Here is a 25,890-nt window from a genome sequence, read left to right on the forward strand (position 1 = left end):
TCTTAAGGTTATGTCTTCTAGTGGCTGGATCCTAAGTGTCTCTAAGCTCTTATTGCTGCTGTACATCCAACAGATGTGTTCTTTTGGCTCAAATGGGAAAAGACTTGTGTTTGTGGCACAGAAGGTCCTGACTTCTACCCTCACTGTCATTTGCTATGATATTCTGTATAACTACAATGGAGTGGCCCAGTGTATTTTGATATGCAGTTGCAATGCCCCAAATAAATATGGTGGAAATGGAGTGGGGGTAAAACCTAGCTTTTTTGACTGGTTTGTGGTTCTCCAGCTTAAATACATGTGATCTTTGCAGTGCTTTAAAACAGAAGTTCTCCCAAAAGATCTTGCGTGCTTCATGCAGCAGAGAGAGATGAGCACAGGGACAATTTACATCAGCACCTAGAGGGCTTTTTAATCAGTTGTGCATCTCCTTTCACAAACTTAAGGCGCATGCATTTTTTTAAAGAAAGTCCAGAATGTAGCACAGACAGAGGGATCCTACACTTATAACCATTGATTTCATTTTCCTGTGTGCTCGAACAGTGCTTCTCAACCTTTTCAGGCAAATGGATTAATTTGCCAGATGTCCAGATCCACTGCGTTCTTATATTAGTCAGTGGCTGCCACCTCCCATTCAGATGTGAGAACACCTTGAGATGGCAATCTGGAACACCACCGTATCCATGTCTGGTCCAAGCACTCATTACTGAATGGGAGGTGGGCAGCAGTGGCACTCTGATCCCTTGTAGACAGGACCATTGGGATAGGCAAAAAGAAACTAGAGTTACAAATACCAAGGAACCATTGCAATAAAGCCCCTTTGAAAGCCCTTGTTTTTATGTTAAGAAATATCAACAGGCAACATTTTGGTGCAGTCTCATGCCTTCAAGCAAATGGTGATGCAGAAGATACAAATGCTGTCCCCCTTGTAAAACTTTTATCACAAACACATTCATATTTATAAAGGGGAAAATGACATCTATATACCCTGGCACTGTGCACATTAGAAATGTAGATCAGATAAACAGCTAGATTATACGGAGATCAACAGCAGACAAAGTCATAGGCTTTTGGAGTTTTCTTTACTGAGACAATAGAATTAGGAAATATTTGGCAGAGTTTTGGTGGAAGCACCAAAAATGTGACTGAGGTTCCTGTTTCCTAGTTTTTCTCACAAGGAACTGGGCATTTTGCAGGTAACCTGAGTAACAATGGTGTGGCAGGAGTTAGTGCAATGAAGCATTTGTATTTCTCCCACTGACAAGAAGGCGAATGATCAAACCCACATTGCCTGCTGGAACGTTGGGGAAGGCAGCCTTCCTCTGCTGCAGTTTTTTCAGAAGGAGGCATAAAAGCTCCGGGTGATGAATCCAGCCCTCGCTCCCCCTCCCCCCCAAAAATAAAAACCCCTCTCCACTCATATGGAGGAAAAAACCCACCTTCCAACCGAGCACTTCTATAAGAGTTTTCCCTGTATGACGCTTTTCATTACAGGAATTGAATCCAGGATCAATATTTAGCTTTCATTTGTGAGTTACACTAGCTTCCCTTCTGTAAGTATTTGAAATTCTCTCTGTTTATGAGCAACGTTGGGATTTTGATGAAAGCCTAACGCTTAGAAATTGCGGGGTCCAGTGAGGCCTCCTGGCCTAAGGGAGGATTTTGAGTGCTATCCAAAAAAGGAGTGGTTTTCAGCTCTTTCCACTGAACTACATACAGTAGGGTTGGTTCTGCTAGGCTCTGTTCCTTACTCACACTCTTAGGAAGCAGCGTTTCTCCTTGTTCTAATAATCCTATGCTGGAAGGGAAGGTTGTCACTGCTGGTCTCGCAGGGGGCACTGAAGCCTTGCAAATATCAATCGCAAACCAAAGAAGCCCAGTTCAGAAGGGAGTTGAAGGGATGGTGCTGTGATTACGAAGACCTTTGTTTATATGGCAGAACACGCAGCCTAGTCCCTACCTCAGCTCGAATAGGAAATTCACAATGCTGCAATTAGCTGGACAGGACAGGAAGGCTATTGGGGATCATTCAGATCCTGCTTCTAGACTTAAGGGAGAATTGTGCAGCTACTTTGTCAGGCTCATTCTTCTCAGTGTTTTTTTGCGGGGAGCTGGAGGGAGATGGGAATGACTAGAACCCTCCACTCTAAACATTAGGACATCTGGATCCAGACCCAAACTTCATGGCTGGCCCTGCCCCATACAGTGGCCCAGACTAAAACCTCAGATCTCAACTTTGGGAAAGTTCAGCTCTGGAGGGTTAATGGTGCAATGGGAATTGGAGCTGTATAATTGGAAGCAGGATTTGTCCCCATCTAGTCAGTCTTCACAAGTGCTCGATGAGGTATTAGCCTCACTTTACAGCTGAGGGAGACAATGAGACAGAGAAGTGAAGCAATTGTTCCAAGGCCACGTAATTAATCAGTGGCAGAACTCCGGGTGTCCTAACTCCCATCCTGGCTGCATTCCTTCAGGTTGTACTATCTCCAAAACAAGACCGACTCACTTTTTAGTCAGAGCAATTAGATAGGACTGAGGCGATTATTTATTTGAACGGTGGTACTTTGAGGAAAATCCAATTCTGTGCTTGTTCTCTAGTCGCCATTGAGAATCAATAGCATCAACAATAAACGGCACCAGCTGGAATGATCTATCACTAATTAAAACTGATTACGCAAATCTAAGGTGCTAGGCAAAAAAAAAAAAGGACTTTTGTGTGTCACAGGCAGGGCTCAGCGTCGCCTCGTCTTAAATAGTTCAGAACTTGCATGTAAATTATACATCCTGTAGCCTGTTTATGCAATGCATGATGCTGTCTATGCCAACATCACTAACGCAATAAAAGCAGCCAAGACACAGGCATAATTAAAATGCTGCAGTCTCAGAAAATACAAGGCAGCCCCTCTGAATTCAGCATTTCCATAGCAACTATCCCCTGATTAATCCCATTTTCCTGTCCTTGCTAGAATGCACAGATGGAAAACACCGAACGTTAGACAAAAAAGAGACCGGCAAAACCTCAGCAACGCAGACAAGCCGCTAAATCCTTTCTCACCTTTTGGTACCAAGAGACTTTCTGAGGTGTCCTGAACTCCAGCATGTCAGACCCAACAGCTGTGCCAGAGGCATCTGTTGGCTGGATCTAGAGTCTGGTACCTGGTGTCACAGGAGACATGTCTGTGGACAATTTAGTGTCCTGTGGCAGCACTGGTCTGTTTACAACGCTGAGGTTTTCCATACTGATTTCCAAAGCAAGCATGCAAACGTTCAGACTCCAAAGATAAGAGCAGCATCTGGAGGGTTTGTACTATTGCCTCATCTCTGAGCTAGTGAAACTCTTGACAACCAGAGGGCTCTAAGTTACATCACCTCAGCTGAATCACTGACCCTTTGAATTGGGCCAACCACTAGTTGCAATGATGCTAGGTACCCAGACCAAGAGCTATTCCCAGTGGCCAGAGCACATGACAGTGGAGTTGTTCTTGGGTGCACCACAGACTCACTCTCTGACTGTGGTGAAGTCTAGGCCTCAGTTTTCCCAGCTGTAAAAGGGGGATCATATTCTATAGCACAGTAGGTGAGGACTAAGGCCAAGTTGACACTACACACCTATATCAGTATAACTGCATTGTTCAGGGGTGTGAAAAATCCACACTCCTGAGTGAAATAGTTACACTTCTCTACCCCACCTTCCCCTCCCTCCCACTCCGGGTGTATACAGCACTATGTCAATGGGAGAGCTTCTCCTGCCGACATAGCTACCACCTCTCGGGGAGGTGGATTAACTACCTCAGCATAGCAATGTCTTCGTTGAAGTATTACAGTGGTGCAGCTGCAGCGCTGTATGTGAAGACAAGCCCTAAATTCACACTGCTACACTTGTCTTGCAGAGTGTTTTGAAGCTTAATTCTTTAATATGTGTAGAGTTCTGTGAGACTGAAGAAGCTAAGATGTGCAAGGGACTATTATAATATTGATCGGTGAATAACGAGCCGCCATGCAGTAATGTATTCTAGTTGGTATAAATTGCCAGAAAGACTGAAATTCTGAGGAGAATTCCTGTGGGTAATTCCTGTAGTAATTGTAATCCTGATGCTTTTATCACTTGGCTCTAATGCAGGTGATTCACATGATACTTCGGTAACATTTCCAGTGTAATTTGCCAATGATTAACTGGGCCTTGATTTTTAACATGCTGCTGTTGTGGAACTTTCTAAGGGGCAAAGTGAAGTAACCGTCACTCTGCCTCTGAGTGTTGCATAATGACAATAGCAGTTTTATTTGTTCATCACTCCTAGCAGCGTGTTAAGGAGAAGCAAAAACTGGCACCTATCACTCAAACAAACCCACTTTGCTGCTGTCTGTATTGTGCGATTTAAAAAAAAACCAAAACAACCACCTCTCCAGGGTTTGTGTTTTGTTTTTTAAATCTACCTTCCTCCAAAATTTTAAGGGCAAAACTTTCCAGAGCTGAGAGGCGAATTCTAGCTATGCACTGCAGCCACATTTTAATAAAGGATATTTATTTATCTTTAATAAAGGGTATAAAATGCTAGGTGTTTAGCTTAGCAGTGTGGTCCAATGCATAGGGCATCAGGCCAAGGCCATGGGCTTGCTGTATAATCTTGGTCAAGTCATTTGAGTTCCCCGTGCCTCAGTTTCTCATTGTTAAATTTGAGATGATGCCTACATTCATTAAGTGCTCTGAGGTCTACAGGCAAATAGTGTTATTGCTAGCATTCAGCCAGGCCACATGAAGGGCTAGCTCAGGCAGCTCTGTTATGGCAAGAAAAGCTAATCTGATTGATCTTCGGCCAATGCAGTGCTTTTTGATCATATCCTGAGTGATCTGTCCCCAGTACTCCACCTTTTTCTGAATTTGTGCTGGTTGTGCTTGAAGAACCAGACGAAACAGGCTTGTCCACCCTCCCAAATTAATCAAATGCTGTGTCCCCCTTCCCCATGTGATGTAGACACATTTTCAGCTGAACATCTACATTTTCACAAGTAAACCCTGCATTGGTGTGAGTGTGTTGGCTGGTTAGAGATCTTCCTAGCTTGGTACTTACACATCAGGTAATGTCTGTGTGTGCCTAAAATATATCAGCCCAGCAAAAATTGGGCCTAATAAATATATAATTACATAAAATCCATTGTTTATATTAAGGATTTGTCTCCTGGTAGATAGTCTCCTTGCAATCTCCATGTGTGATATCAAGGCAGTTGAGATCAGCTAACGTACTTGAGCTAACAGCCCCCAGGTTTAAATGGAAGAGACTTAGATCATTTCAGTGAAGGTTCCTGGACTCTTGAACTCACTCTCCTTCCTTTCCTTGCCTGACAGATCCTCAACCTATTGCCCATCAGGGTAGTTTGTTGATTGAAATGCTGATCTATTTTCCCATGCCTGGTCTCTGAGTATGTCTACGCTGTGTTTTAAAGCCCACTGCAGGAAGTCTCAGAGCCCAGATCTAGGCGAGGTATTGCTAGTAGAGATAGAAAAGTGTTCTCACCGTTACACAAGGCACTGGTGAGGCCTCATCTGGAATACTGTGTGTAATCCTGGGCTCCCATATTTAAGAAAGATGAATTCAGACTGGAACAGGCACAGAGAAAGGCTCCTCTCTGGAATGGAGAACCTGCCTTATAAGAGAAGACTTAAGGAGCTTGGCTTGTTTAGCCTAACAAAACAAAGGCTGAGGGGAGATATAAGTGCTTTCTATAAATACACCAGAGGGATAAATACCAGGGAAAGAGAGCAGTTATTTAAGTTAAGGGCCAATGCTGGTACAAGAACAAATAGATATAAACTGGCTATCAATAAATTTAGGCTTGAAATTAAGCAAAGGTTACTAACCATCAAAGGAGTGAAGTGCTGAAACAGCCTTCCAAGGGGAGCATTGGGGACAACGAAACTTAACTTGTTTCAAGACTGGGCTTCATATGTTTAGAGAGGGGGTGGTATGAAGAGGTTACCTACAATGGCATATGGCCCATCTGTGAACGCTAGCAGCAAATATCTCCAGTGGCTGGAAATGGGACACAAGGTGGGGAGGGCTCTGAGTTACTAGAGAGAATTCTTTCCGAGGTGACTGGCTGGTGGGTCAAACTGATTGCTATATTTGGAGTTCTGAAGGAATCAGGGAGGGGGGTCACCTTCCCCTGCAGCATGGGTCACTTGCTGGTTTGAATGACAGTAAATGGGGCATTCTCTGTAACTTGAAGTCTTTAAATCAAGATTTGAGGAGTTCAGTGACTCAGCCAGAGGTTATGGGCCTATTACAGGAGTGGATGGGTAGGGGTTCTGTGAACTGTGATGTGCAGGTCAGACTAGATGATCATAATGCTTCCTTCTGGCCTTAAAGTCTATGACTTGGGCTCATGCTGTTGCACTAAGAACAGCAGCGTAGACATTGCAGCTCAGGTTGGGAGGGAGATGGGCTTCAGATCTTAAGCTCAAGCCTGAGCCTGAATGTCTACACAGCTGTTTTTAGCGCTGTAGTGTGAACATGAGTGTGTAGACCCAGGCTCTGAGACTCACTGCTGTGGGTTTTAGAATGCAGTGTAGACCTGCCCTGAGAGAGTGGACTGAAGGAGAGTTGGATCAGCTCGGTGAGATAGGAAGGTTTTGATGTAGATGATGGGTAAGCCTGAATTATTTTGATTGGTACTAAAAAAATAATAATCTGTCTCCAGCTTCTGTTGAAGTCAATGGGAGTAGGACCTTAAATCAGGGGCAGGCAACCTATGGCACGGGTGCCGAAGGCGGCACGCGAGCTGATTTTCAGTGGCACTCACACTGCCCCTGGTCCTGGCCACTGGGCTGGGGGGCTCTGCATTTTATTTAATTTTAAATGAAGCCTCTTAAACATTTTAAAAACATTATTTACTTTACATACAACAATAGTTTAGTTATATATTATAAACTTATAGAAAGAGACCTTCTAAAAATGTTAAAATGTATCACTGGCACACAAAACCTTAAGTTAGAGTGAATAAAAGAAGACTCAGCACACCACTTCTGAAAGGTTGCAGACCCCTGCCTGAAATTATGCCTGCCCCATGACCATGGGAGAAGTGCTTTTTTCTGAGTAGAGAGAAGTGCAGCGAGTAGATGAGTGTCTCCCCTTCTGACAGCTTTCTGATGGATGCACTGAGGAGCTGTTTTGTTATTTCTGAAATCCAGAAAAAGATGAATGAAATGCACTGGTGAAACCCTGACAGGAGCAGAAGGATGTGAGGGTGATATGGGGGGAGGAAGGAAATCCTGGCTTCTCAGAAGAAAAATGAGCACAGCCTTCAATGAAGACAAGCTGCCCAGTTACAGCTGGGAGAAGAGCATTTGAGATTAGAGACGGTCTGAGCTACCTGCTTTGTAGTGACAATAGTGTTGAAATTAGTTTACTGCTACCTGTGGTAGTTATTTACATACAGGTCTACAAAATGCAGGCCTCATCTCAGTCTGGAGAGAGGGGCTGACCTGTGGTGTATCTAACGATGTAACTTTTATTTCTTGGTTTTCTGAGCACTACCACTTTAAATCTGAAAGGACTTGGTTCTCTGCAGACGCCATTTTTGTGTTCAGTCCAGTGCAGACTTTTATAGAGGGGGGCCCACATCTGTCACTGGTGCTCCATCATAGAGACTTTACTTTTGTTCTTTGTTCTCTATAAAAGAGAATAAAGGTCTGTAAGCGGGGTGGTACTCACCCCTGCCGCGCCTCCTGCTGGTCGGTCCCGGAATGTCCCTCGGTCCAGCCCTGGAGCGCCCCCGGCAGGCTGGTGACCCGCCTGTTCTCTGGCCCCGGCGTCCCTCCCTGGACCCGGTGCCCGCTATCTATAATTGGGTCTCCCCCTCCCAGGGGAACCCCACGCTACTATCCCCGCCTTGCCTCAGTAGTGGCTACTGACAGTCATGGTCTAGCCCCACACCCTGGGGCAGACTGCAGTATCAGCCCACTCATCACAGGCAAAGGGGGTTTGGACCTGCTGCTTCGTCCGCCCTCTGCAACCCACAGTACCTATGGCCCTTCGCTAGGCCGCAGCCTGGGGCTGTCCTGGCTAGAGCTTCCCTGGCTCCTCAGCCTATCCCCCAGCTCTGCTTCCCTCAGGTATCTAGCCTCCAGCTAAGCAGCCAGGCCCATCCCTCTCTGCAGGCAGAGAGAGACTCTGCCTGGGCTCTGGCTTTCCTGCCTCTTATAAGCCCCAGGGCTTCAGTTTGGGGCGTGGCCTCCAGCTGTAGCCACTTTCCCCATCAGCCCAGCTCTGTCAGGGCCGCTTTTAACCCCTCTCAAGCCCTGTCAGGCAGCATTACAAAGCCCTCAGGGCCGGAGCAGGGTCCATCCTGCTACAAGGTCATTCTAAGTGAACAGATCCGTTGGCTCTGAAAAACGACAGCATGATCCAAAAGCAAATAGGGAGTGGGAGATCTGGATAGAAAGCTACGTGGAGGTGGGATTTCATGCCCTAGCCCCTCTCCCACTGGTTCTCTTACCTATGAAACAAAGAGGGATGTGTATGAGAGAGAGAGAGTTACTGAGGAGTCTTGCACTTGGACGTGTCTCTGTTTTGATGCATCTCGATTAAGGCTATGGGACTTTTTAATTAGTTTGCTGAAAGGATAGTTCCCAAAGGGTGGCAATGGCAGTATGATTTTGTTCCTGAATGGCTCCTCTCATCATCTTCTCATAGAGGGAAAGTGACTGGCAAACACAGTTCTGTCCGCTGTTCGCAATGCCCTAAGGGGCTGATATTCAGAAGTGCTGAGCACCCACAGCCCCTCTGAACGTCAGGCCATCAGTCTTCACATGAATTTCATTCTGGTGTGCTGGATGGAGGGGCCTGGAGACTTAAGCCCTTTCTTTATGCTGCATCTATTTGAAGCTTAGCCAGTGGCAGTGCTTCACAATATCAGTATGGCTCAACCCTGACCTGGAGGGACCACCACTCTAGGCTTGAAAGGGTAGTTAATTTTCCGTGCCCCAGTACATCTTTGGCCTTGTGGCTAAGACTGCTAACATGGTGTCCAGTTAGTGCCATCTGTTGCAGTGGTCTTTGAAATATGGGCACTTGTCCACTGGGAAGAGGACCGAGACCACTATAGCATGCAACATGGGCAACAAAACACACACGGTAAGTATATTAACTTCCACATTATGGTGCTATTTATCCACAGGTCTCTTTCATGGGCATTTTAGTCTCTGTAAATAGCAGTTTAAACCGTTAGCATTAGACAGCACAAAACCTCACCCCACCCACCCCCCGCACAAAGCACACGTCACACCACGGCATCCCAGTTCTTTCTAAGAACCAGTTTGTTGCTGGCTCGTGGCAGGTCCAGTCTTTTCTCTTCTTTCAGCAGGTAGAAGCAGGTAGGGCATATTCACAGCCTGGGTGACCAGTAAAGTATGATTTAGAGCAGCCACAAGCAAAACGTCAGAGCATCTGCAACGACAGAGGTTCAGTGAGCATCATAAACACACACAGTAGGAGAGGCTGAGCTGAGCCCCTGTTATCACAAAACAGTCAAGAAAGGACTCTCAGGAAACAAGGTACCACTCAGCTTTGGCTTTTACATACTGGACATATATCTATAAATATCTCCTTCATCTTGATGTTCACAGCTGGGCTCCTTTAATGGTGAACTACAAGAAGGGCAAATGTCTCCAGCTGCTTCACACCCAGCGGCTGGAGAAAGCAGCATCCCCACTCTTCTCACGGCCGGCCGAAGTGCCATCTTCCACAGCAGCCTCTCATTCCACCAATGTTTTCCTCCCTCCTCGGGATTGGCCGCCCATCACGACGTGCTGGCTGTGCCAGTCCTAACCCACGTCGTGTTTGCCTCATCGCCGGTTCTAAAAGGGATCAGTGAAGGTCTCCATCTGCTGCTCTGCACCTCCGCTCCGCTGAACAGACGCACGTATTGGTTTAAAAAAACAAGAGAAAAGAAAAGTGAAAATGGAAAGGTCCTTCTGCCCACAGCTGCCAAACACAACCTCTCGCCACGTTTCTTGGAACACCCTTGTCCCAGCCATTACAGCTGCTGTGGAATCCCCTGTTCCTTGTAGCCTGTGGGGGTGGGTGGGAAGGGAACATGATTAAAATGTGGGTTCGTGGTTCGCAGCCTTGGTGAGCTGCAAACAAACAATCAGCAATGGGTCACGTTTAACAGGACCCACCCCATTGGTCAGCTGAGAAGGGGGAGAGAGAGAATTTTCTCTGTCACTTCTTTCCCCCGTGCAAGGGCATGTGTTGTGGGGGACTTGGTTTTGAGGTCATCGTTGTTGACTTAGCCCATTTTGGGGCAGATTGGTCATTGTCCTTTCTGATGCGCAGTTCTGACAGGAAATTGGGCCTGGGTTCTGGCTTTTGCAGCCACATATGCATTGGGGCAGGCTGACAGGCATGGTTTGCAGGACGCAGAGCCGGCCCATTCAGAGTGCCTCTTAGAGCATTGTGCAAAGTACACTGGGGAGCAGTGGCTGCAGCTCCCTCCCCTCGGGCTGGCCTCAGAGTGCTAGGGGGGGCAGACATGGTGAGGGGAACTGGCAATGCCCCCATCCTGCCCTGCCAGGCTCCCCTTTGTGATGGGTTTTATTATCTTTCAGATCTTCCCTTAAAACTCACCTCTGATGTGATGCCTACAAACACTTGACAGCAAACTGGGCAAGTGGCGTGCTGGGACTGCAGCTTATTTTTCTGACTTGTAACCATCTCACTGTTCCCCCGTCTGTTTCTTGTATCCACCTCTTGCCTCATCATAAACATAGAGCATACGCTCTTGGGGGGAGGGGCTGTCTTTTGTTAGCTGTGTGTACAGCACCTAGCGCAGTGGGGTCCTGATGGGGGCCTGTAGGAGCTAGCACAGCACAGTAATAACAGGGTGTCTTTGCTGCCCTGGCCTTTCCCACGTGCCATTGCACTCAGGGAGCGCAAATGTTAACATTCTGGCTGCCTGCTGCATGCCCCGCCTCTCACAACATGCCCTTGTAACAGCAGCCACACTGGCCTACAGGGTCCCCGTGTCCCTAACACAGATTTCCTAATGGCAGTCTCAACCCTTCTGGTTCACAGGGGGCTCCCAAACATTTTCCCCTGGTTCAGTGCATGTGGGTTCACATCGCCATGAGCCTTGCTTTGAAATTGGGGATCAAACCCATCCTACAGCCCCCAGCAAAGCTTAACCAAAACAGCCCCGTTTTGACTGGTTTCCACCCAAAGCCATAAATCCGCCCAGGTCTTGGTTGAAATTTGGCTCCAAGCAGCTTGCTGAATGGACTGTGAATCTCTGGAAGGGAAGCCGAGGGCCTCCATCAAAAATAAAAACAGGTCTTTCCCCTGCTTCACAATGAAGGATTTCCACAGCGCTAGTTTTAACCCAGCAATTCTCTTGGCAGGTTTCCCCTGTGGTGACAAGCATCACCCTAGGTCTGGCTGTCCTGCTCAGTCTGGAGGCATGTGCACTGGGTGTCACAGGGCACACAACTTCCTGAAGGCAACATTTCTTCTGGCGGCTGACTGGCTTTTCTGGTCCTCCCCACTGCCGGCTCTCTGTCTAACTGCACCTGCTGTTAGTAACTGTAGTGTGTGCAGCGGCAGGTCTGCCTTGAGAGATCCTGGGGAGATTGCAGAAGTGCAAATAGGGCAGGGGTAGTAATGGATGAGCCCATGGGGACAAAATTCAGTGGTGTTCTGTGCTCCGCACACCCCGTCCTGTAAATGTGAACTTTTCTGCCTATGTTATTGGATGCATGTATATTATTTTTCAGGAGGAGGACAGAGTTAAGGGGAATGAAAACATTCCCTTATTACTCCCAAGGCATTTCAGCAGCTGCAGTTTTCAGACACTGTTGGCTGGCTTAATAACTTCTGTGATACTTTCAGCTGAGATGCTAAAGGAAAGTTTGCATGTTCTTTTATTTAAACTTGTATGAATCTAGTGCTCACTAGAGCCTGCTAACAAGAACCAGACAGGAGCTGTGCAAACTCCCTTAGACAGCTGCTCTTCCAGGCTTAGCTGAAATACCCCTGGCTTTTTCCAGGCATGGCCCTCTCTCATAGCGCTCCCCAGCAGTGCCAGATTGCAGGGTGCTCTGGTGATGGGGAGAAACATCCACTAGAGGTTAAGATGAGATGTAGGTTATGGGCTAATAGGCCAGGATTGGAACACAAATCTCAGGCCCCCACAGCGAGCTCACCCCTTCATGCTCCCTTCCTCGACATCCATGTTTCTGTGCTCTTGCTGAACTAGCACATCTGAATCTCATGCATTCTAATCAGGGCACAGCTGTGCTGATGGATTTGTAAAAGTTGCAGTGAAGAAATCAATTGCACTGGGTGGCTTCTGGATTCTGATATAAGACAGAGGAGCAGGAAAGGCTTCTCTCATTACATCCCAGGCCTTGCCCACCCTACTCTGATAAAGGTAACCAGTCACTGTTTGCTTATGTCATCATCAAGGAAGCAACGCACTAGTGGCTTTTCCCTATGGTCTATAGAAATGCAGGAGTCCAACAAGGGGACTTCAGTACCCAGCTTTAGACACTCCAAGAGCTGGGACCCAATCCCCTATTCTTTCCTGCTTCTTGTCTTCTCTCCCATCTTTCTCCTGGGAACACAAGAACTGCCCTCCCAGATGGTGCCGTGGGTTCCTGTGTCTCATTCCTCTGGGAACACAGAATTTGCCCTCCTGGATGATGCCATTGACACGTGCTCATGAACTTGGACCTTTGTAGCTGTTTTTCCACACCTGGTGGTTGAGTTGGGGGTCTATTTGGGGCACAGCTGCAGTTAGAACTCCATTCCCTGTGACTACTCCCCAGATGGCTACAGTCAGGGGAGAGGGGCAGGAAAACCTCTCTCCACCTGTTTGTCATGATGGCATGTGACCATGACGGCATTAGTTCGTTTAACTTTATCCAGGTGGTCACAAAGTCTTTACCAGAATTACCACCTGACTTTTCCCAATAGAGCTAATGGTTATTATAATGGCATCAATGTGAAGCTCATCTATTTAAGAAAATAATTGTCCTTATCTGTGTTGCCAGTAACAAGGGAAATGTTTAAAATGAAATAATTAAAAATGCAGTTTCCTTTTCACCCCTACCCCCCTGCTTGGACAGTGAAACTAGACTGGTCAATATCACTTCTTGAATCTCAAGCAATTTTCAAATGCCCAACATGGCAGGGGAATATTTAAATCCTGAAACAGCTTTCCACTCTTTCATTTTCTTTACATCACTGTTTGTAAAACCCTTTGAATACAAATGCTGAATGAAAACTACTGGAAAGTGTCCCAATCTGTATCTTTGAGGAACTTTTATGACAAGTAATAGCCAGAGATAGAGATTTAAAAAGCTAAACCCAAGATAGGAACATCCCTGCACATCAGAAAAATTCAGATCCAGGTGCAAATCTTGGGGCCTGGGTCTATCTCAGGTAATAAAGGGGTGCAAAGAAAAGAGATTAGCACTCTTACTCAGGGCCGGCTCCTGGGTTTTTGCTGCCCCAAGCAGCAAAAAGAAAAAAAGGAAAAAAAAATGCCATGATCGCTGGAAGCTCTACCGCCGCCGCTTCAGTCTTTGGCGGCAATTTGGCGGCTGGTCCTTCGCTCCGAGAGGGAGTGAGGGACCCACTGCAAATTGCTGCGAAATACCTGGACGTGCCGCCGCTCACTGTTGGCCGCCCCAAGCAGCTGCTTGCTGGGCTGGTGCCTGGAGCCAGCCCTGCTCTTACTATTTCTATGTCAATTTTCAGTTTTGTTCTACGTGTTGTAGAACATTCTGCTTTTCCAAAAAGCACTTTCAAAGTAAATAAGGAAGGTTTCCTCTGCATTTCTTAACTAGAACATGGGAATTAGGTTTGAAGGCAAGATTAAATGACAAAAAATCCTAAAAATGAAGGGCCTCTCTATGCACAGAAATTGCATTGATTTAACTTAAAGCGGTTTAAAAACCAATTTAGTTAGACTAGTACAAACTCCTGTGTGGATACTCTTGATTATATCAATTTAGCTTACACTTCTAAATTTACAGGTGTAAGGTAAACCAATATAAGGCCTGGTCTACCCTTAAAAGCTTTAATAGTATAATAGTTTTGGTTAGGGGTGTTAATAGCTTTAATAGTATAATTATTTGGTTACAGCGGTGATTTTTTTTAAGGAAGTAGTTATACCGGTAAAAACCCAGATTCGCATTCTGGAGACTATAGTGGTATAGCTATGCTGCCATAGCCCAGTAGTGTACACACAGCCAGGGGTTTTTCTGTCAGTGCAGGAACACCACCTCCCTGAATGCAGTGAGCTAGGTTAATAAAACCTCTCTTCTTTTTTTCACACCTCTGCCTGACATAGCTGTGCCAATATACAAGTTTTCAGCATTGACCTAGTGTGGATGCAGTTATACCTATATAAAGGTGTCTTATATTGATATAGCTCTGGGGTCGGCAACCTTTGGCATGCGGTTTGCTAGGGTAAGCCCCCTAGCGGGCCGGGCTGGTTGTTTACCTGCTGTGTCTACAGGTTCGGCCGATCGTGGCTCCCACTGGCCGCAGTCCACTGCTCCTGGCCAATGCGGGCTGCGGGAAGCGGTGCGGACCGAGGGATGTGCTGGCCGCAGCTTCCCGCAGCCCCCATTGGCCTGGAGCGGTGAACCACGGCCAATGGGAGCTGCGATCGGCCGAACCTGCGGACGCAGCAGGTAAACAAACCAGCCCGGCCCGCCAGGGGGCTTACCCTGGCGAGCCGCGTGCCAAAGGTTACCGACCTCTGATATAGCTATTCCCCTTCCCATACAGAACTAGCAATCCTATTATAAAGCACCTTTATACCAATATAACTGCATCCACACTAGGAGGATTGTACCCTTCACCATACCAGTATAGTTAAAGTGGTACAAGGTTCTAGTGTCAAGAGCTTTTAGGATTAAATTGAGTCACACACAAAATTGCACCGGTTTAACTAAATCAGTTTAACACCACACTTTAAGTAAACGGAGACAGCTTTGTGTATAGACTGGGCCTATGAAAAAATGCACAGGGACAAACTCGCTCTTGGCTGTGCCTGTAGAGATCTCCTACTCAGGTGACTGGGAGCTGTCTGCACACACGTGCAAGATCAGATTTTGGCTGAAAATGAGTAAAATGTGCTGAACTGAATCCTAAGGTCTCTAACTGGGGCAAACATTCATTGACTTCAGTGGAAATTTGCTGGAGTAGGTAAAACAGGATTTTAGCCACTGAAAGATAAGAGAAGAATTAGAAGAAAAACTTACCTTGTGAAACTTTGAAGATGAACAAACGGAGACAAAGGAAGCATAAAAGAAAGAGAGAAGGGAAAAATATAGCAATACAGGTAACATCCGAAGCATATGAAGAACTAGAAAAGAATAAGTAAATTGAGGCTACGTAGTAAACAGAGAACAGCTCCACTACAATTAAACATTCACACACAGGCTTTCTTTATTAATATCCTTCAGTTTCAAGAAGCTGATTTCATTCTGTGACAGGGAAATCCCTACTTGCTTTTACGTAACTGGACCTAGGCCAATAACAAACTTTGACACTTCATGATCAAAATGTCAAGTATCAGAGGGGTAGCCGTGTTAGTCTGGTTCTGTAGAAGCAGCAAAGAATCCTGTGGCACCTTATAGACTAACAGACGTCATGCAGACGTTTTGCAGCATGAGCTTTCGTGGGTGAATACCCACTTCTTCGGATGCAATACCCACTTCTTTGCATCCGAAGAAGTGGGTATTCACCCACGAAAGCTCATGCTGCAAAACGTCTGATAGTCTATAAGGTGCCACAGGATTCTTTGCTGCTTCTACATGATCAAAATGATTATCTGACAAAACCTACATTAGCAATGTAGCCATTTCATGTGTGTTGGAGAAGGGGAACTGTTGAGATTGGGGTATATAGGAAGCAGGACATTATCACACAGGAAGAGGTGTATTCTGTTTGTTAGAGTAGGGGACTGGAAAACAAAACTCCTGGGTCCTTTCGCTAGTTTTGCTACTGATTTGATCTGTGCCCATGGATAAGTCACAGCAGCCACTCTGTGTCTCAGTTTCCCTGTTTATGAAATGGGGATAATGCCTACCTTTCCGTCAAGTGTTGCAATGGTTGGTTATAATTAATGTTTGTAAAATGCTTTGCGATTTTTATCCTATTACAAAGTAGATCAGTATTGGGTCTGAAAGTGCAGAAAAGGCTACTTTTACATACTTTTCTCTGGCAGAGGTGAAGTGCAGCTTTAGGGGGTTAAAAAAAAGTAAATAGAGGTGAGCAATCACTGTCTCCTCAAAATGTCTTTCATCCCAGGAAGGCTTTCTCAGTCAGATAATTGGTTCTGGCTTTGCTTTTATTGTGTGTTTTAGCAACACTTGGCAGCTGCAGCATGAAGAAAAGAATGCTGGAAATGCCTTTCTAAAGTCCCCTACAATCTAAAAGTACAGTAGCCATGTTATCATTCTGTGCAGCTAGCAGGTTCTGAGCACTGCATTTAGCAAATGAGTGATGAGTGGACGGCATGATTACAGGTCATTTCTTATTACCAGTTGGTAATGAAGACTTGACAGCCAGCATCATGACACCTGTAAACCTTCTGAGATGTAACTGTGAGAGTCTGCTGTAGGCCATGAAAACCAAGTGTTCCTTGAACCCAGAGTAATTATGGCTGCAGTTATTTGTGGGCACAGACACACACACTGTAAGTAGAAAACAAGAGGCTGAGCTAGGGACTCTTTAAAAACCATACCCCACTTTTTGTCTATCTCAGCTGGCTTATTTAAAGGGGAAAAGGTGTGAATTGACTCTTTATCTCTGATATAATTTAAGTGGCTTTTATGGGCAGAGTCTCTGGTACATCAGAGAGCAGGATATTATTTTTAATGTGAATTCAGTGCTGTTGAGAGGCGCTAGATTGACAGCCCTGCGGGCCAAAGGCTCAGACAGGTAAAGCACCATCAGCGGGAGGGCAACCTTCTCCAGAAAATGCTTCATCTGTGATCTGAACAGACAACTCTGGCAGTGCTTGGGGAGCTTATTATCCAGGATCTGTCATTTTCTGTTGAGACCACTTACGTGGAGAGCCTTTCTGCTGCAGACACTTGTCCACTAGGACTTGGGCTGAGGCCTAACCCCAGCTCATTTCACATACAATGACGGTCAGATGGTAAAACAGTCTCAAGTAGGGTTCAACCTAGAGGTGAAAGGCTCCCCCCACAGACCATTACCAATCCCCTGAGCCAGGCGGTCCCTTACTTCTACTATCCTCACTACCTAGATATGGTATTGATTATTTTGAAGATTGCTTTCAACAATTAGTGTAATTTTTTTACAACGAGGCACTGCTAAAGCAAATGGGTGAGCTTCTAAAAAGGGCAATTTTGTTCAAACTATCTGACACTCATTTGGCTAACATTTGGGATGGTGCGAAACATACCCCAAGGACTGATTTATGTGGGAGTGGAGGGGGAACTCGCACAAAAAACATCTGTCTGATTGGCCAGGTAACTAAAAATTAGCTCCCTTTCACTGTAGATCTTTGCAGCCTCCACATGGATGCGATCTAAGATTCACAGAGACTTTAGTCTCTAAACACTGCTCAGCAGCTAGTAGCTGGGGAGGGGCTGGGTGGTGATCAGAAAGTCAGGAAGCTTTAGAGCACAAGGGGGCTGCCGAGGGAGAGTTAGCAGTCATGCTTTGGGATTAGAGATTAGGGAGGCTAAGGGGGAGAGCAAGTCCTGAGATCCTTGCCTAAGTGCAAGAGGCTGGCAAATGGCCACAGGTGACATAGTAGAGGCATTGGAGAGGAGCTGGCTCTGGTGGGAAGCCCTGACAAAAGGGCAGGAACTGGACTTTCATGGAGAGGGATGCATCTAGTTGAGAGGGATGTACAGTCAAGCCCAAGGAAGGAGGAAGTGGGTTTTTGTTTATACTTTTATGTTGGGACTTGGTTAGGGGATTCTGGGGGAGGGGGGCACCTGAGAGTCCCACACATGAAACAAGGTTGAATTTAGAGAAGTTGAGGGGGAGAAGGCCTGAGAAAGGCTGGGTAGAAAGAAGCCCCGGGAAACAGCAACAAGGAGTAGGACAGAGCGGCCCTTGGCAGCTGGTTATAGGGTCCCTGGGCTGATGCCTGGTGCAGAGGGAGGGCCTAGGTTCCCCAGCCAGCAGAGAAGATGGTGTGAAACTCCTGAGAAGGGGATAAGGACCAACGAAGAGCTCTGCGAGGATGTAATGACCAAAAGGGCTGCAGTTGGGGCCAAAGACCTTTGGGTGAGGATGTTTGGATCCTTTATTTGCTGGACATTCTGTTACCCTTGAAGGCGTGAACTAAATTGTGCCCTGGCCAGAGGGCTGAATTACAGGAAGAGAGGTCACTGCAGTGCCAGAGTGATTGGCGGCAGGGAGCACTAGATTGGGAGAGAGCTACTCTGCCACATCTGGCCACAAGGAGGCACTCTGGTGACGAGTCCCCCACCTGTACTGCCAGTGAGCTCTTTTTGCTTTCAAATGAAACAGGAGGCTGTTTCAAAAGCCATATATGGTTGGTTAGAGATGATACCTGTTTGGTAGCTAATGAGGCCAGCTGGCAATTCCCATACAAAATGTTAGCATCTTCCAGGCTCTTACAGCAAGAGACTTTGCAAAGCTTAACCTAAGCTTCTCTCTCTAGGAGTTTACAAACAGGATTTATAGTTTCACCCACACCCTCGGGGTTCTTGAGGAATCTTTGCAGGTATCTAAAATGAGATGCTGGTGTCTCTTCTCTAAGTACAAAACTCTCATATGAGAAAGGCAGATGCTCTTCTGGCTCCTTCCCAGGGTCAGCTGTAAGCATAAACTGCCTAATCCGTCCCTCGACTGAGACTGCGACGGCTGTAGTCAATAACTCACCAGACCACTTTCTAGTAATTGAGTTTAGCAGAGCTGTAGTGGGGTCCAGAGCTGGAATCTGAGAGTCACTGATCACGACTGAGGTACATTGGCTGTACGGTGGCTCAGAAGTAAATCTGGGTGAATAACTGATTTTTCAGTTCATTGGCCATTCAGAAACATTGGGGGGAAAAATGTGGTTGGAGTCAAACCAAATCTAAAAATTCCAAAGAGTTTTGATGAGTCCCAAAAATCTATTTTGGGTTGAACACAATGTGGGGTTTGATTCAAAATGTTTTGTTTCTGGGCATCTTTAAAGGGGCAAATTCACAAAATGGCCAGAGGAGGTAGGGCTGTCACTGCCCTCCTTATAATGTTTTGCGCAGTGGTGCGGTTAGGACACTCAAATAGGATGTGTGAGATCCAAGTTGGAATCCCCTCTCTGGTGCAGCTCTCCCTGGGCAGGTGAGTACCCTAACCAGCAGCCTATAGGCTAGTCTGTGATGGGCCTCCCTCAGTCTGTCCTGTTGAAGCTGTCCTGCTTGGTCTAAAATATAGGAGCAGAATTTGAGCCAGAGAGAGAATGAGACTATAGTCTGAGCACTCACCGATGACAGGGGGTGGGAAGAAGACCCAAATTGAAGTCCTTGTCCTCACTCCAATCAAGGTCGGCTCCAGTGTTTTTGCCACCCCAAGTGGCAAACAAACAAACAAACAAATTTTTAAAAAGCCGCGTTTGGCAGCACTTCAGCAGCAGCTCTACAGCCGCCGCTTCATTCTTCAGTGGCAATTTGGCAGCAGGTCCTTCTCTCTGAGAGGGACCGAGGGACCCGCTGCTGAATTGGCGCCGAAGACACGGATGTGCCACCCCAAGCACCTGCTTGCTGCGCTGGTGTCTGGAGCCAGCCCTGACTCCAATGAATATTTATACAGAGTGGAACAGCTACAGTGGGAGAGATTGAGAAGGCCTCACCTTAGAATAGTCTATAGGCAGGGGGTTCGGGTGCTCCCCTGGGATGGGGAGACCTGTGTTTAAGTCCTTGCTCTGAACCTGGGTTTCCCACATCATGGGTGATGGCTTAAACCACCTGGCTACAAACTGGGCACTACCTCCTCCTCTAGCCATTTTGTAAGCGTAGCCTGAAAAAAATGTATGGCCAAAACTATTTGGCAAATTAATGTAGAACTTGTGAAATGGGGGCGGGTCAGCCAAAGCTGCGGTTTTTTGACCAATAAACTATTTGTTCTGAAAATATGTGCCCAGCTCTACTCAGGCCCAGAGCGGCAGGGAGGGTCACAGTTCAGGATACAACTGCAACTACAAAGCTACCATTAGGCGGCCAAAGCCTTTTTCAGCACACAGTGCCCCACACCTGCATCTAGCCAGTAAGACTGGCACTAGTCCCTCACTAAATACACACAAAAACCAAAAGCAAAATGGTGGCCCAAAACAAGGACCTAGGACTCTCCCTCTTCCTGGCCCTTTTTTTCATTGCTGGCCCCATTACCCTTAGATATGATGCACTTTCTGATGCCTTTGCCCCCTCCCCCCAAAAACCCACCATGATCCATATAATGGCACATCTTATGCCAGCTCAGTGGTGGGGAGGGCCATTCTTGTGAGATGATGCCAAGTCAGAAGCTAACCCAAACTCCAGCTGCCAGATTGTCACTAGTTGTTGTCACGTGTATTTCCTTGGAGAATAAAATGTGCTTTTGACATCTCTCACCCTCCCTGCGCAGAACAAACAGAGCAGCACTCGCTAGATCCTGTTGTTATGTTCCGGCACTTCTTGGCCTGAACTTAATCACCTGCCTCCTTCTGCTTGGCAGATGTGTGTTGCTCTTGGAGATGGTATCTGCCAGCTTTCAAATTCATCAGAGGGAACTACACTGGCAACAGGAGCCACTTGTGACAGATACTTCCCAGCTGCACCTTCCTTCCTAGCAACCAGGCTGGAAAATTACTCAGAGCCTCTTGAGACCCAGCCTCTCTGCCTGCTGCCCAGATGATTGGCATTGCATTATCCACTCACCAGTGGGACTTGGGGCTCATCTTCACTACGGGTTTATAGCTCTACAGATGCAGTGGTGCAGCTATGCTGCAGTCACCCCGCAGTGCAGATACGTCCTACAGCAATGGAAGGGGTTTTTACATCGCTACAGGAACTCCACCTCCCTGAACAGCAGTAACTAGGTTGACAGAGGCATTCTTCCATCGACTGAGCTGTGTCTACCCCAGGGATTAGGCTGGCATAGCTACAGTAAATGAGAGAGGCATAGTTGGGCCTTGCCTAGATCCTAGACTATGGGAAAAGGTACTTTTTTGATGAAGTTGGTTCAACTGAGCTAGTTTAACTTGATTGAAAACTCCACTTAGCACCAGTATTAGACATAGTTTAACACCTTTAGCTTGATTTTTAGCAGGTCAAGTTATAGCCTAGGTTGAAGCTAAGGAGACAATACAAGGTTAGCTAACTGGATGTTCTAATTTGTTTTCTTTGGGCTATGGTTACACTACAAACTTTGGTCAACACAAGTCAAATCAGCATGCAGCTGCCAAAGTTTGTATATCACTCGGGCACGTGCATAATTTGCTTCTTGCGTCACCACAGTGCCAACTCACCAGGAGTGCTTGCGTCAAGGCAAAGTGCAGTGCATCACTGGTAGGTAACCCAGTGTGCCATGCACTACCATCTGGTGCAATACCTTTTGGGAAGTTTTCACAGTAGAAATGACTCAGCCATGGATCTCTGGTAGGTAGAGGTCAAGTTCCCAGCATTCAACTTCCTTCATCCCATAATGCCATACATATCCCATCATTTTTGTGCCTTTTTAAAAAAAATCCTGCAAACCCATCCAGCAGTTTTTGGAGTCCGCCATCTCGGATGGCGCCTGCAGAGCTCTGCACTATTCTCATGAACACTGCAAGTACAGGATGCGTGATTCTCCTGTATTTGCAGCCCTACAGTAAGTACACAGCAGCAGAGGACATGATTTCTTCTAGGGACATAGCAAAAAACAATAAAAGGTTGTTGGTGGCATTAATGGAGCAGCTGCTGATGGTGGAACACCACTTCTGGGCCCGAGAAATGAGCACTGACTGGGGGGAATGCACTGTAATGCAGGTTTGGGACGACGAGCAGTGGCTGCAGAACTTTCAGACGTGAAAGGCCACTTTTCTAGATCTGGGCTGAGCTTGGCCTAGCCCTCCAGAGCAGGGACACTACAATGAGAGCTGCACTGACGTTGAAGAAGCAAGTGGCCATCAAACTCCAGAATCTTGCAATGTTGGATTGCTGCCAGTCAGTGAGAAATCATTTTCATTTTGAAGCTGGAAAATCCACTGTGGCGGCCGTCATCATGATTAATGTAGGACCATTAATCATATCCAACTATGCAGGACCATGACTCTCAGCAATGAGCAGGACATAATGGATGGATTTGCTGCAATGGGGTTCCTGAACTGTTGCGGGGCAGTAGACGGCACACATACCCGATTTTGGCACCAGCCCACCTGGCCACAGAGTTCATCAACAGAAAGGGCTACTTTTCTATGGTTATGCAAGAATTGGTGGATCACCAGAGATGCTTCTCCACAAGCAATGTGGGCTGGAAAGGTGCGTGATGCTCACATCTTTAAGAAAACTGGACTGTTCAGAAAGCTCCAACCATGGTCATTCTTTCCTGACTGGTGGATTACCACTGACAATATTGAAATGCCTATAGTGATTCTGGGGAACCCACCCTGCCCCTGGCTCATGAAGTTGTACAAATGCCACTTGACAGCACAAAGGGAAGATTCAACTCCCCGCTCAGCAAGTGCACAACGACAGTTGAATGTGCTTTTGGTAGCCTGCAGTGTTTACTCACTTAGACAGGAGCTCAGTGAGAACGGCAGCCCAATGGTTATAGCCCATGGCCTGTTGTGTCTTGCGTAATATCTGTGAGGCAAAGAGGGACAAGCTGCCGCCAGGGTGGAGGGTGAGCGGCTGCCTGTGGCTCTTTGAGCAGCCAGAGGCCATTACAAGAGCCCAGCGGGGAGCTATGCAGTTGAGGGAGGCTTTGAAAGAGCATTTTAACAGTCAGCCACAGTAGTGTTCTCTGCTGGCATGTCCTTTGGGTGCTGCTAAGATTTGCTGTGCATTTATAAAGAGGACTCAGTGTTTTCCTGACGCTCTGAATTACGTGGTACTTGCTGTACATTTACAAGTATCGTTCCCTTTGAGTGTTGCTGTGTATTCTGCAGTATGCGTTGTCAATGAATAAAGATAATTTTATTCTCCAAAAATGGGGCTGGAGACGAGGGGTTTGTGGTGCAGTAAGGTACTTAGGTCTGGGGCAGAGGGTTGGGGTCTAGGGGGGTGAGGGCGTCAGCTGGGAGTGTAGGCTCTGGGGTGGGGCTGGGGATTAGGGGTTTGGGGTGCAGGCTGCCCCGGGCCTGTGGTGGGGAGAGAGGACTCCTCCCAGCCCTCTCTCGCCGCAGCAGCCCGGGGCTGGGAGAGAGGCGCCTCTCCCCAGCCAGGGCAGCTCCAGGGCTTGGGCTGGGGGAGAGGTGCCTTTCCCTGGCCACAGCAGCTCCAGGGCTGGGGCTGGGGGAGAGGCGCCTCTCCCCCCTGCATGCCTGCACGTCCCTTGATAGCCTGCTGCGCGGCCATGTGACTGCACAGCTTAGAGGGAACGTAGCCTCCCAGGAATCCTCAGTGTTCTGCTGGGTGGGGTCTCCGCCAAGTCTGACATGCCGCTCGTTGTAAAAGCAGTAGATCAATGGGGCACTACCAGATCTATTGTTGACCTTCCTGGCTTTTTGGTATGCCTGGCCAAGTTCCTTTGCTTGCACACAGCACTGCTGCTGATCCCTGTCATACCCCTTTTCCTGCATCCCCTGTTCTTAGATATCCATGTTCCGACCTGGTCCGTAGCTGTGCTTGCACAGCCTCTTCTCCCCACAGACCCAGGAGATCCAACACCTCCTGTCTGCTCCTGGCAAGAGCAAGTTTAGCACATGGAGCCAGCACGATCAGTTGGGGAGTTGCACACAAGGGTGAACTACTTGGTGTGCTCACAAAGGTGGGCGATGTAGAAAAGGCATTTCAAAAACATGCACAGGACTTTAAAGGGGGATGCTTCCAGCCTCTGTGGCCCCTAGGCAGCGGAGGTTACAATGGTGACCAGAGTGGTCAGTGCTGCAGGGCACGGGGCATTATGGAAGAGCTGCTGGAAGACTATTCAGGTTGGCACAGGCCATACAGTGTCTGTGCTTGCACCGCACTGACCTCAGTAGCCTGACCATGGCTCCATGCTGTTCAGGGTGGTGGTTTGACTGCGTCGCTGTAAAGTGACACTTAGATTGGCCGGACACAAATTTCAGTGTAGACGCATGCACTTATGTCGACCTAACTTTGTAGTGTAGACCAGGCCTTTTAGAGATGCATTTGTCTCTTTCTTCCCTAAGACTGAGGTCTTTCTTGGCCCTGGTCTACACTATGAGTTTAGGTCAAATTTAGCAGCATTAGATCTATTTAACCCTGCACCTGTCCACATGACGAAGCCATTCTTGTCGACTTAAAGGGCTCTTAAAATCGATTTCTGTACTCCTCCCCGATGAGGGGATTAGCATTGAAATCGACCCTGCTGGGTCGAATTTGGGGTAGTGTGGACGCAATTCGACAGTATTGGCCTCTGGGAGCTATCCCAGAGTGCTCCATTGTGACCGCTCCGTACAGCACTCTCAATCCAGATGCACTGGCCAGGTAGACAGGAAAAGCCCCACGAACTTTTGAATTTCATTTCCTGTTTGGCCAGTGTGGTGACCATGGAGTCCCAGAACACCAAAGAGCTCCAGCATGGACCGAACGGGAGGTACTGCATCTGATCACTGTATGGAGAGATGAATCCGTGCTATCCAAACTCCATTCCAAAAGACAAAATGCCGGAATATTTGAAAAAATCTCCAAGGGCATGAAGGACAGAGGTTATAACAGGGACCCTCAGCAGTGCCATGTGAAACTTAAGCTCAGGCAAGCCTACCAAAGAACCGGAGAGGCAAAGGGCCGCTCCAAGTCAGAGCCCCAGACATGCTGCTTCTATGATTAGCTGCATGCTATTCTAGGGGGTGCCCCTACAACTACCCCACCCCGTGCTTCCCTCCTCCTCAACTCCTTCTGGTCTACCTTGTCAGTTATCCCTCATTTGTGTGACGAATTAATAAAGAATGCATGAATTTGAAACAACAATGACTTTATTGCCTCTGCAAGTGGAGATCAAAGTGGGGAGGGGAGGGCTGTTGGCTTACAGGGAAGTAGAGTGAACCAAGGGGGTGGGTTTTCATCAAGGAGAAACAAACAGAACTTTCACACCGTAGCCTGGCCAGTCATGAAACTGGTTTTCAAATCTTCTCTGATGCGCAGCACACCCTGCTGTGCTCTTCTAACCACCCTGGTGTCTGGCTGCACGTAATCAGTGGCCAGTTGATTTGCCTCAACCTCCCATCCCGCCATAAACGTCTCTCCCTTACTCTCATAGATATTGTGGCGCATACAACAAGCAACAATAATGATGGGAATATTGGTTTCGCTGAGGTCTAACCGAGTCAGTAAACTGCACCAGCAAGCATTTAAACGTCCAAAGGCACATTCTACCACCATTATGCACTTTCTCAGCCTATAGTTGAACTGCTCCTTACTACTGTCCAGGCTTCATAAGCCATGGGAGCAAAGGGCAGGCTGGGGTAGGTGCGACCGCGCGGTGCTGCCAACTGGGAGAGCAGCCCTGAGGCAGAAGCCTCCAGCTCGCATGATATTCCAGGCAGGACTGAATCTCCATTAGACGAAACTTAAAGAAGAGAATGACCTGGAGTCATTCCCATTTTTGTCCAGGTGCCCCCGACTGACCTTACCAAGGCTAGCCAGGAGCACCCATGTCTGCCCAGGTGCCCCCGGATCAACCTAACCAAGGTCAGCCAAGAGCACCCACGGGATGACGATGACAGCTAGCAGTCGTATTGCACCATCTG

At 47.3% G+C, this 25,890-nt stretch overlaps 1 protein-coding gene across 2 annotated transcripts in view; it reads right to left on the reverse strand.

The window, feature by feature from the left end:
• Positions 1–8,360: 8,360 nt before the first annotated feature.
• Positions 8,361–25,890, reverse strand: part of STUM (stum, mechanosensory transduction mediator homolog) — a 79,092-nt gene continuing 61,562 nt past the window's right edge. The window contains exon 3 of one of the 2 annotated variants that reach the window (XM_045012061.1): positions 8,361–9,901. In XM_045012061.1, coding sequence (XP_044867996.1) covers positions 9,861–9,901 — 41 coding nt within the window. In that variant the 3' untranslated portion in view covers positions 8,361–9,860. Of the gene's footprint in view, positions 10,065–25,890 lie in introns of both variants that reach the window. The other variant, XM_045012062.1, reaches the window with a different exon arrangement.

The sequence above is a fragment of the Mauremys mutica genome, chromosome 3, assembly GCF_020497125.1.
Source record: "Mauremys mutica isolate MM-2020 ecotype Southern chromosome 3, ASM2049712v1, whole genome shotgun sequence".
NCBI lineage: Eukaryota > Metazoa > Chordata > Testudines > Geoemydidae > Mauremys > Mauremys mutica.